General features: G+C 37.0%; 1 protein-coding gene across 16 annotated transcripts in view; it reads right to left on the bottom strand.

Annotated features, from left to right (window-relative positions):
• PLCE1 (phospholipase C epsilon 1) overlaps nt 1-13,153 on the bottom strand; it is a 159,853-nt gene that overhangs the window by 133,518 nt on the left and 13,182 nt on the right. For 5 of the 16 annotated variants that reach the window (XM_072039608.1, XM_072039621.1, XM_072039619.1 and 2 more), the window contains exons 2-3: nt 1,933-2,022; nt 411-1,550 (exon numbers count right to left, since the gene is read on the bottom strand). In XM_072039608.1, the coding sequence (XP_071895709.1) occupies nt 411-1,550; nt 1,933-2,004 (1,212 nt within the window). In that variant the 5' untranslated portion in view covers nt 2,005-2,022. Of the gene's footprint in view, nt 1-410; nt 2,023-4,014; nt 4,148-12,419; nt 12,502-12,616; nt 12,703-13,153 lie in introns of those variants that run through there. The other 11 variants (XM_072039614.1, XM_072039620.1, XM_072039609.1 and 8 more) reach the window with 8 other exon arrangements.

Here is a 13,153-nt window from a genome sequence, read left to right on the forward strand (position 1 = left end):
TGTAAACTTATATTTATAAAATGTATACGTATATAGAAATCTTTATATAAGTATATTGCACATATTTATATGGAAACCTATCAAGTCAAATTTATACGTACATGTTTAAAGAAAAACATATGCCTATAATCACTTTATACAAATACACGTATAAATATGTGTATATATACACACACATATAAATTTTATAAATATAGAATTATGCACTTCTCATCATGCCAGTCTTAAACCAAAATGAGTTTTTAAGGACAAGACATTCTTCTGAAAAGCAGTGTTCAATGTAAGGCTCAATGGTTAAGTGAAATGTCCTTTTGTTACCATATATTTACTGTTTGAAGGCATTTCGTTAAATGAAAGGTCATCAAGTTAGCAAAACTCTTACAAGTGAAAACAAACTATGCAAAGCTTACCTCATGCCATAGAGAGGTCTCAAGAAAGGAATTAATTTCCCAGTTTATTAAGGGCTGAATTATAGTTAGCTGTTCTGTTGTAATCCTAGAACACTTCAAGCCACTGCTGTTTCTCCTTTGCTCAACATAATTCCAAGCAACAGTTCCTATGTGTCCTGAAGGTAAAGTCCTAACAATTGCTCTCGTTCCAGTATAAACTGATTTTTTAACTTCCTTATCATTTTTACAGAAACGTCTTATTAATAATGTGGAACGTTCTTTTTTGTTTCTAAAAAAATCCTCCTCCATCTCTTCTTCACAGTTATCATTACAGTCTTCAAAATGGCTCAGAAAGGGCTTTGAAGGCATTCTTCCAGTAAAGTTATGTCCACATAAGTTGTGACCTAAGCATGCCACTTTAACCTTTCGTGGTGCTCTTTCCAGACAGAAGTACTTATCCCTTAAAGCATCATCATACAACTGCTGCCCATGTTCATCCTCACAGTTGTTTGTCAACTCCACTAATGTGCAAGTGCAGGCCGCAGAACCAGTGGTGTTACTACCGCCAACACTTACTGGCTGCAAGCAGTCATCCAAAATGAAACTGTTGGGTAAATTGCACAAAGCCTTTGATATATTCCTTTCACTAGCACAATGAAAGTGAAAAAAGGCTACTTTATCAGTATCATTGCTGTCATTCTTATTTATTGCTGTCTGGCTTCTTAAAGAAGGTCCATTCATTTTCCACTGAAGTTCTGCAAGCATGGCTCTTTCCAGTGAAACAGGAATTCCAGTTTCTAGGCAAGCCTCTCCCCCGGCTAATGTGCCACAAGATTTATACATCTGGCTGCATGGGATATTGCTCTTGTAGTTTTTCTGTACAATGTTACAGTTAATGTTAAGAAATTCCACTGAATCAGGGATGGAGCTGTTTCTCTCCCAGAAGTTTTCATTACTATTGTCATCAGTCATTTGTTCATTTGCCAGAGTGAATATTTTGGGCACTGAGCCCCGAAGACTTTCTTCTTCCAGTCTGTGTAAGCATGAGAGAGCGCGTGTGGTTTGCCTTCCTGGACTGGCAGTATGTCTTTTTATAACACTGGTGTCCAAAGCATTTTCAGTATTTTCATCTCCAGCTGACTGAGCAGGTATCACTTTACCCTGTACCACAGAGACGAGAACAGAAGCTGTCATTTCCTCAGAGGTCATCTTGCCACAGTCTTCAGTTGCTGGATGTGTTGGGGAGGGGAGTGTCTAGCAATCCTCACAGCACGATTTCAGTGTAATAAAAGTTTCAGTGCTAAATAATCAAGAAACACATGGTAAAATACAAACTGACTACTTGTTCTTTTTGAATTTGGGAAAAAAAGTAACAACTTCTTGTCATTGCTATTGTTGTTTTAACTCTTGGACTACCAGGCTTTCCCAGTTGTCGATTACTGGCATGAGATACAAACATTTTTAAAAACAGCTTCTTAATGTGATGTAGCCATTTGACTCATCTCTTCCTAAAATTAATTATTCTACCTTACGTTGCACATACATTGTTGCCTCGGGTTGCAGAAAAAGACCAAACACATAATCCATTCCAGAGATGCATCCCCCCGTGGGACATTCAAGAAGTTGAAGTCTTCTGTAAAGAAAAGAAAAAAAATATATGTATAGATGTATTGAACAGAATCCATGGCACAAAATCCATCATCACAATTATGACAAAAAATTGCTTTTATGTAAAGAGAAGAAACACAAAATGAGAGAAGATAATTGTACTGAGACCTACAAAATCACACAATACACAAGTAGATGTCTTACAGTCTTACTTTACAATTTGGAGAAAGTCCAGTCACATTTGCATGTTCAAAAAGCTGTATTCACATCACTATTGAAAGCTACATAACTGCAGAAAAATAATTCTGCTGAAACTGTAATACTGAAATTGAACATACAAGTGAACATATATAAAGAGAAAAAAGGAAACGTGCTTTATATAATCTCTCTTACTCATAGCCAGGATAATACAACAGAAATATATTAGTTTTAAAAGAAAAATAGATTTAAAAATAACTCTTCCTGTTCAGGATTGAATCCTACCACAACTACAATTGCTTTGCTGTTACATGGTTTCTGTTCTCAGTAACCTTTACAATGTTACTTCAATCATGAACAAAACACAATTTTTTTTGCCATAAGTTTATCACTGAAAAAGACACACAGCAAGGCAGAGACTAACCCATATTCATTAAAAATAAATAAATAAATAATATATAGAAATGAGGAAAGGTTAATAAAGCAATTTGATGTGTAAATCTAGTTTGATGCTCAAGTAACTATGATTGCTAACAACTTTGTTTTGACCTTAAAATGTCAACTTTCCTTTTTTTTTTTTTTTGATTATTGATTTATATCCTAAAGCAGTTTGTCACAAATCAAAAGATAAAACACTCTTTAGTTAAGAGGATATTTAATATGCCATTTTCTTACACAAAGAAATCCAGCAATGTAACTGAATGCATCAGCTTTCCTGATGCATCTCAGGAGAAAGCAAAAACAAATTTACCGAAAAGTTACATTTAGCTATAAATTTGATGACTTCAGGTTTGCTAGCCAGTGAAGAGCATTCTCATCCAGAAAGTCACTAGAGTTTATGCACGCATGCACACACAAAAATAATATTTAAATCGAGACTTCAATTTTACTGCTTTAACAACAGAAGAGAGACCCGGGAGGATTATAAAGGAAAGTGATGCTGACAGAACAAAGAGCCACAAGTTTTACATTCTCCATGCATTACAAAACTCATGTGCATGCCAGAGCAGCCAGAGGATAGTCAAGATGGGAGACTCAGGTCCTGGACAAGAGAAAACTGCTTTTTCTTGATCTTTTATTTTACTCCTAAGTCTCTTTGTTGTTATATGAAGTAACAATAACGGTTTGTAAAAGGTACAAAACACATACATGTATTAGTCTTTGGTAATGATTTTTGAAGGATTTCTTTCATCTAATCAAAACATCTCAGTCTACTGATTCATCTTTCCTGTTTATTACAAAAAGACTCCAGGCAATCCAATGAAAATACAAATAATTGAAATATATTCATAAATGTACTCCCTGTAATATTGCTAAGCCATGAATAGATATTAAAGGAATGGATTGTTACTTTGAAGAATATATAGTTTATCATGCTGGCTGCTGAATGAAATTCTTACAAAACATCACCATTCTATAGGGAAAACAAAACAACAATTTCATTACACAACTCTAACCACACAATGAATTCAAGATAACATAAACAGCCATATATGTTGATGGTTTTTACATCATTCTTTAACAGAAAAACTTCAAAAAAAAAAAAAAAAAAAAAGATAAATATATTGCTGATTTGCTTCTGCAAATAGAAAGCTGGTATAACCACAGGCCCATTTATATCCCAGAGTCTGTCCACAAAGCTCATTCAGAGGCCAGGACTGCTCTTGCACAGTGTTTCCAAAATTTTTTTTCAACTTTATTCTCCCGTTTCTTATATTAGAGTCTCCACATATGCCCCCTCCAAGCCACTTCTCTGAGATCTTTTCATCTCTAGAAACTTTGATCTCAAGTCTTCCCCACCACAGATTATGTTGGTCACCTTTCTCCTGAGCTTCAGAGGCTATGAGCCTGCCCCTTCTATACACCACCATCTCTTCTTTATACACTCTTCTTTAGGGGCCTCGTTGAAATTTATTTCCTCAAGAATCATGCCTGCTTAAGAAGCTCCCTGCCTATGTCCAGCTGTTCCCATCCTCTAATGGCCACTGCAACATGATAGGGAACTGATCCACCTCAAGAATTTTTTGCTCAAGTTACTTTACAGCTAGATCATTTTCCCAATCCAGTACATGTATGGTTATATGAACATGTGTGTTAAAACAGCACGAGGGGGGGAAGCAGGCAGCAAGGAAAAGGGAGAAAAATGCTGCTTCAATCAGTTTACACACTTCTGCTATCTGCAAATGCAGTTTGATGTTTCAGCTATGTCAATCTAGCAGCTGGCTACCACCAAAGCTGGCAGATTCCCTTCTACCTTCACTCCTGGCCCTCCATCCCCTTTTCCCCTCATCTCACACATCTAGACATCACAAATCCACCAGCTTAAGTTCATTGAGCCAGCCAATCTGTCAGGAAATTCTTCTTTTCATCCAAATGAACTGACTTACCTTGTGGCCATGTGAACATTACATCCTGAGGAAAGGAAATACTAGAAATGCTTGGTAGGGACCACACATCTCAGTAGTAGTTTCAGTTTAGATCTGATGTTTGAACGTTTGCTATGCTCTCTAAACACACCCTGAAGATAAAATCACAGACTAAGAGAAGTTATCTAGTGTATCAGTATGCCAAAATCCCATAAAATAGCAAATAGAAAGTGTGATGGTAGAGCCTCTGATCTATGGACAACTGCAAAAATATCTGGAGCTGCAGCTAGGCTGAACAGATGACAAGGGTTTCATGTGTCCCCCATTACTCTCTTCCCAGTCTCTGCTTTCCACTATAATCAACAGAATTCAATTCATTTTGCCCAGCAAATTCCTTAAACTGTTGGAATTCATTAAACTTGTTATGAAGCATGTTAACAGTGCAATAAATACTATCAAGCGTAAAACTCATAAGCTCAACCGATAAAATAGTATTTTGTAACTTTCTGTAGAATTGCAGAACTTTCACTCCCCATGGCTTCCCGTACTTGCATATCTGCACATGGGTGGCCAAAGCCTAGATATAAAAGCTAGGTATAAAAGCTTCATACAAACGTGTGCACTTGCATATAATATCATTCAAAACCATATTCTTCCTGTTGCATATTCAACTCAAAACACTCTGATCCACAGTTAAATCTGCATGTAAAAGCACTTGAACTAGATGATTAAACCTACCCTGTACTCAACACATGCTGACATTTTCTAAAGCCACTAGATTAGCTGATGAAATCCATTAATAACTATGCTGGTTCATTTTACAAGGCTTAAGTTATGTCAGAAATGTAATGTGCTCCTTTGACCAGTAAAGGAAAGTAAAAATATAAGAAACTAGATCCAGCATTAGTGAATCATCCTGGATGCAGAGGTCAGCCAACAAAGACAGGCAAATAATGAAAATAAACAATCTAGTGACCTTTCAGTACACACATTCACAAAATGTATTAAGACTGAAAACATGTGACACGAAACTAATTTGTCTACTTTTTTTCACTGCTGCATACACTTTAAGACAAAGTTCAAGCCAGTTCTAGTTAGTATTAATAATAACGATTAATAAAACCTTACTCGTCAACTATCTGGGATTATAGATAACAACAGACTGGGTAAAAAAATCCAACATAATCTAAGATGCAGAAAATGCAATAAACACAAGACTATAAAACTGCATTAATTTAGTATCAATTTAACCTTCAGCACATTACTCAGGCTAATTTCCTTTTGAAGTCCAGAGAGATGCTGTTTCAGAGAAGAAAACATTATGTCAAGTATTGCACTATTTAGTCTAAGTCAAGGCATCTAAAGGATCAGAACGGTCACACAATGTGGTAAATTAGAGAGCCTTTTAACCCTAGGCTGTCAAGGGAAAGATGATTAGATAAATATTTGAGGATGCTGCCTGGACTGTGGGAAGAAGCAGTAACTGCCTCTTTACCCTGGCAAGCAGGGCTACGGGTAAAGATGGGAATTAGTTAGAGAAGTTACACGCTGTTGGAGATGCTGAATGCAATTCAGTATGTGGGATGCTGTGGGAGATTTACAGGGAACTGCGTGAATGTCTGGTAGGGGCCAAAGGTGCAGAGAAAGAAGGGGATTGACAGACTAGATTTGTGAGAATACAAAATGCACACTGATGGTTTCCATGGGCAAACTGCTATTAGACTGGGCTGAAAAGTAATTCAAGACAGCTGAAGGGCACGTGGAAACTGCCTGAAAATCCCCCCTTCTTTCTACTCTATGCTGGGATGCCTATAGCTATTTATCCAACTTTAATCCTACAGGTTACATATACATGGTGACTATCAATCCTAAATTGAGTTTCAGCACAGAAAACACACACACAAATCAAATATTTATATTAATTAATTCAAATTAATAACTATGGACACAGTGCCCATGGTATAAACCACTAATGAGTAACAGATTCTTGGGAAACAGCAAAACAGTGGAAGAATCTGGCACAGGGTAAGCGGATACAAAACTTTAAATCATTATCTCAAGCCACCCCCAAAACTGTGTTTAAACAATATAATCTCAGTTTAAGCTCTTAAGAAAACAACTGATTCATGAGGTTATTAGTATACTACAACTATCCATTTGCAATAAAAGTAAATTTAACCATCGCTTTTTTTTTAAACTATAGTTTGTCCCAAAACTCTTGAAGATGATAAGAAAACCACATTGATTAACACCTCTAATTTACCCTGTAGCATGCACATTAAAGTTTTTAACTGTAGTGCCTTATCTCAGAAACAAGCAAAACAGACCAGTACAAGAACAGGGCATCAACATGTCATTATCAGTCTTCTAAACTTTTCTTCTGCCCAGGAAACCAAAGGCAACAGTAAGGAGGAAATAGCCAGACTCTTAAGAATCATTCAAGATGTGCACAAACTCTGTTCGAACAGTTGGAGGCAAGTTATAACAACATTTTACTTGGCACAGAGCATCACACAGAACCTCAGATTTACCACCAGTCTGTGTTTCAACAACAACAAAAAAACTCAGAGAACTACAGAATCTATACATCCTGTCAAGTCAAGAGATTTTTGTTGGTGGTGGTGTTTTGTTTTGTTTTGGCTTGTGTTTTTTTTTTTTGTTTTTTTTTTTTTTCCCTAATTTCTAGAATACTAATCAAAACATGACCAAGTATTAAACATCTCAAGCTTTGCAAATGGCTGCCAGGTGGTCATCTGCCTAATCATTCATCACTGCATCAGGCAGAATCTGAAGTCACTGCCAGATACCAGCTCCAAACTTCATTTCTTTACTGTACATCTTCCTTTTCTGTATGAGAAGCACTGAGAGAACCCATGACTGAATTTATCTTACTGTCAGTGTCAGTTCTTGATTTCTTTCTAGATCTGATCTGCAATAACATCTTTACATAGTCTTTCTGTTCAGTGGTTACTTAAATTTCATACTAAGAAACCTACTTTTTGAAAGCAGTAACTTCACCATTGACACGACACAAGAAAAGATAAAATCCAGAAAAAATAATAATAATCCAGAAAACAGAAGCAGAGGTGCAAGAGTTTGGTACACAATTAATCTCAAATCTTTCAAAATACTGTGAATGGCGCTTCTGTTAAGATACAAATGACAAAAATGACTTTCATTAAAACAGAAATAATAAATATGGGAAGAATTTCCTGTCATTTGCCAGTCACCTCTGTGGCATCAAAATGTTAATTCAGAACAGAGTAACTTGCATACAAGCATTATTGTTCTGAGAACTTATCAGATTCAAAAATCTGCCGCTTTGAAACACTGTTCACAACAATAAACAGTCAACAGAAACCTCAGACTGCATACAAGTGTCATTTGTAAACCTTTATACTCCCTCCTGTCAAACTATCACTCTTCAAAGAATCACTATCAAACTCTTCCTGTGAACAGGAAGAGGTTACATTATTTGAAAGCCAGATGAGGTCCTGAACATTAAGGAAAATTAAGTAGGAGACTGACTACAGGCTCTCTCTTGAAAAACAAAACAAAATGAAACAAAACAAAAACACACACAATTTCAGAAACCTAGACCAGTAACAGAACTGGTGTTTCATGCTCAGAACCTGTTCTCTTGCTAGCACATTTTAGTACAGTGATGCTTTCACAGATGTCACCTTAATCAAAGGATACTGTATGTCTAAGTTGCTTCAAGCCTTCAGAAGTTAATGCCTTGGCTAGCCCAGCCCTACAGCAGGCTGAACTTTTCAGACCTGTGGACAGGGCTGAGACATCACAGCATGCCTGCTGTACTCCATGCTCTGCCTGAAGCACCATCTATGTCTCCACTGGCACCCAAGTTTTGGCAGTGTAAGAAACAAGCACACAGGTAGGTTTATCTGGACACTGCAAGAACAAGTATTAATCCTAAGGATCTACAAGCCTTGGCTCAGCAGCTTTTAACTGAGTACCACTTCAGACTCAAGGCATTTAGGAAATGGTTCTTACCAGCATCATTCTCTCTCATCCTCCCCTCTCCTGAAGGGGTAGCAGAGAGGTTAGCATCACAAGGCAGAAGTCCTTGCCTCTCTTGCAGGAATCTCCAGATCTGGCAATCCCTTTTCTTATCTAGTCCCAGTTAACAATGAAGCATCACTGGTAGGTAGCCTCCCCATCTGAGCTCATGTAATATTTCATTTCTGCCCAGCTGGAAACCATGCTCTTAAGGAACATGAAGTGACACAGTGACACATTTCGGATAACTACGACTTCACGTTACCATGAAAACTGTTGCCTTACTCAAGTTTTAAGATTACTCCAAGCCAGGTCACACAATAAGAAAAAAAGAACACCTCAAGTTCCTCATCTTGTTCCTCCTTCCTTGCTGCATTTTTTTTTGTGTAAGCACTCAAGCATCCTCTAATTAATCCCTCTCACAGTCCTGCATGTATGCCACTAGCCATAATTGTATCCACATTGGTGAGGACAGAACAAATCTGTAATAAAAATGTTTCTAACTACTCAAAGTCTGATAGTACATTAGAGGTGCTTACATCACCACAGTTTATCATCTTCTATAAATCCACACTAACACTTACGTTCATATTATGCTATGTTACAGTAGTCCCATTAAAAGCCTTTACATGAGTAGTAACATATATTATAGCTCTGCTGTCATAACTATAACAAAGGTCTATTAAAATTGTAATCTCAGTACGTGTTTCAAAAAAAAAAAGAAAAGATAATCTGTAAGTGAAAAAAGTTAAGTCATTTGTCAGAACCCTACGTTTATACTTCAGTTAAAGAAAAGCATAGATAAATGTTTCAAATGGTAGAGACTAACACTATTAAATTACTGTGCTAGTCTTGTCCTTTCTCAAAATTATTTTCTTTGTATACCATTCTTGACCTATGCATACCATTCATTCAAAATCTTAATATTTATTCAAAAGAAAGAATTTTAAGAGAGTATCTGCCATCTCATCTGCATATTATCATCATGTCTTCTAGAGAGTGCAAGAGGAAAAAAAAAGTTGTTTTGCTTAGAAAGTGATAAGTTATATGCTTGAGAAGTGTCACTTACAAGCATCCCTGAAAACACAGGAAATAATTTCTACACCACCACTACTGTTCTATTCTACATTTTAAGCACAGTGACACTGAAAACACTACTACTCAAATGCAGCAGACAATATTTGCTCAGCAAATCCATCCTGCCTTTTTCTTTTTTTTTTTTTGGCCTACAATGGTTTTATCAGCCACATCATTCCCTGGGAGAAAGCCCACCCTGACATCTAACTCATTCAAGCCATGAAGTAATCTCTAATATGTTGTTGGCTCCTGCTAGAATTAAAACTGCAAGCAGTAAATTACCATGCAACTGCAAATAATTTCAGTAGTATTCCGAGATATTTACTATGGTAACAGAAGATGTCATTGCCCATATAATCATTTTAAGTGATCATTTTAAATTTAAATCAAATACTTTGATATTTAAAAGCTCTTGTATTTATCATTGGAGCTCACATTATAGTAGAATATAGAAGTAATTCAATCTTATTCAATAAATATATAGGATAGAAATACATGTGTGGTGACCATTAGGTTTCTTTATGCTGTCACACCTTTAATATAAATGGAACCACAAACAAAGAAAACTGCATGTTCACAACAACTTCCATGTTCCTTAAATTCTGCTTGTATTTCTTTAACGGTTTAACCTCTGAAGAAGAGGCATCTGAAGACCAAGGTAGCCTGCCTCTATATACAATTATAATATGATTATAAAGGTGATCCTTTTATTTGAGGATCTTTAAAATAATTGCAATGAACGTCTGCATCCCTGCTGAATAAATGCATGTTTATTGCCTTCCTTGGTTATCTTTTAGAGCCTCTATGGAAGTAGTTCATTAAGCATTTCCTTCTGCTTGTGAGATTCCTCTTTGGAACCAGGACTTATTTCTATGCACCTGGGTTTCATCCTTTCTTTGGGGAGAAAAAGATAACCTTCAGCGAGTGTTCAACAAGTACAGCCACTGTAAAACAACTCACTCTTGGCTAGTATGGCCAAGTTCCTTGCTTCACGAATAGTGAGAATTTGGAATTCTAAACATGAAAATCATCTCCCTTGATAAGATGGGACTTTATTCCAAATCTTTAGTCTACTTCAGTCTTCATAATAGAGTTATTTGGAATAAGAATGTGTGCCAAAAGCTAATTCTATATTTATCTAATGCAAACAACCGCTTGTTCAACGTTTGTTACATTTCTTAAAAGTTCTTGTACTTTCAGCTGAATAGATGGAAGGCAATTTTAACACAGTGAAGTTGTTGACAAAATTAATGGACAAAAATTTCAGAGGATATTTGATGTCCTTGTGGAGTAAGTGGCAGCTAAAAACAACAGAACACAGCATTACATACCTTAGTTACTTCTAAAAGTAACATATTCTGGCTTTTCTCAGATTTTTCTCTAAGTTGAATTAATTATGTCTAAGGAGACACCTGCTCAAACTAAAGCTTTTCATACAACTGGGGTATTACTTGCTCCTATATGGACCCTCTGCTATCTTAGTGTGAACTCTCAGAACAACTCCTTTGCAGCCAGAATGATTTATAGAACTTCTGTACCTGAATAACATTGACATGAAATATGCTGTCTTTAGCATCTTTGAGATTTGTACTTTTGTAATAAAACTGATTGTTACAGGCAAAATTCAAAAGTTGGTGGAAAAGACCTAAAGAGACACAGTGTGACTTTGTAAAGTCATTAAAAAAAAAATAAAAAAAAATGCAGTCATAATTTGGAAAAGGACACTTCCTTCTCTGGAACACCCTATTTTATTTTGACATAAGCAGTAATACGTGCCAGAGACTCTGCTAGTATCCAAACAACTCTGCTTCATTAAAATCTGAAAATGCTACTAGGGAATGCTGTTGGTTTCTTCCCCTGAACTAGATATACATACCTAGTATGTTCTAATAGCCATATGCTTAAGTAATAAGATGATATGTTAAATTAATGTTACATATATAGGCTACAATTTTTCAGTCAAGCAAGATTATTTTAGATTCATTTGATTGTGCATCCTTGTTGATAACAAGTTACTTACTATTTAGCCCAAAAAGGTCCTAGAAGACAGAAGACATATACACATACCCAATAGATGTCCCAAGACCTAGCAAAGAAGGTCTTTGCACAAGAAAGAAAACAGTGACACAGTCAGACAAGCCAAAGAACCCAACCACAAAAGTACTGGAAAAGATAAACCAGCAAATACATGCTGAAATGCTCAAGGTTATTTCGGCTGTAACAGCCAAATGGGGATAAAACTACTGTTTACTGTAACATATTTGGATGCGATAAGGACAAACCACTGCTGCAACTAGCACAAAGCTTGTGGTGCTAACCCAGGACAGGACAGCACAAATCTCTTTCAGAAGGAGTGTCAGGGCTGGGTGCACACCGAGTACTTAACTGTCACACCAGCATCACCTGCAACTCCCGCCTGCCATTTTAGGTGCCCTCTTAGCACAGGCTTGTCCCCCACAGGCTGAGCTGTGTCCTAGTCAATAGTGGGCACAGTCTTCTGCCACTTTTCGCCTTCCAACCAGACTTGTCAGATTAACACCAGGCCTGACTCCTCAGCACACACTGCCCTCAGCATCTGCTGAGGGGGCTCCAGGCCCAGCTCAGCCTCCCACCACCCTTCCCTGTGGCTCCTGGCCAGGGAGGTCTTTGACCCACTGCAAGCTAGGACCACGTTCTCCTGGCAACTGATAAGACAATGTTGAGGAAATTTATGATGTAGTAACACAGAACAGAACACTGAATATGGACATTTGTACGTCACCAGCAACAGGAAGGCCAAGAACGGTGATGAGGTTACTCTGAAGTGCGCAGTCAAACACTACCAGGCCGTATCAGGTGGCAAACTAGAAGATAAGGAGCAGCACAAAGTCTTGTAATCAGGCTTCTCTTGTGCAAGATGGCAATAATGACTTCATCTAGATAAGGAAAAAAACTTGTACACTAGATACCCAGGCTCACCTGAAGAACTGATGGTTGGAGCAATCAATGACCCTGGCATGCAGCTGAGGGGGTTATGAAACAGTATCTGGAATGAAGAGAGGTCCCTGAGGAGAGGCAAGGAAGCAATGAAAACTAATGGTCTGTGTAATCTACACAGTTTTCAAAACCAACAAACAAAACAACAAAAAATCTGCTTAAGCTAATAACAGTGCTTTGCCTACAACAAAAACATTGTATGTAATGTTTCATAACAGTATAAAACCAAAATCATTTCAAAACAGTTTGTAATGCAACATGTATCAGCTGCATGCCATAACTTGTCAAACTTGTTGGAGATAAGTAGAAAAAGTGGCTTTAAATGATTACTCAAGGAGGTTATTACCTGCAGCACCACCTATACCAGTACTTCAGATTACCTGTTGGGCCTACAACAGCTCTCAATTTTCCTAATTAGTATCTCACATATTTTTAAAATAAAAAACAGCTCCATATAACAACAATTTTAGGGTTTTCTTGACTGCTGATAAAATTATTTGTGGTTTTGCAGAACTCTTA

Source organism: Anas platyrhynchos, chromosome 6 (genome assembly GCF_047663525.1).
Source record: "Anas platyrhynchos isolate ZD024472 breed Pekin duck chromosome 6, IASCAAS_PekinDuck_T2T, whole genome shotgun sequence".
NCBI lineage: Eukaryota > Metazoa > Chordata > Aves > Anseriformes > Anatidae > Anas > Anas platyrhynchos.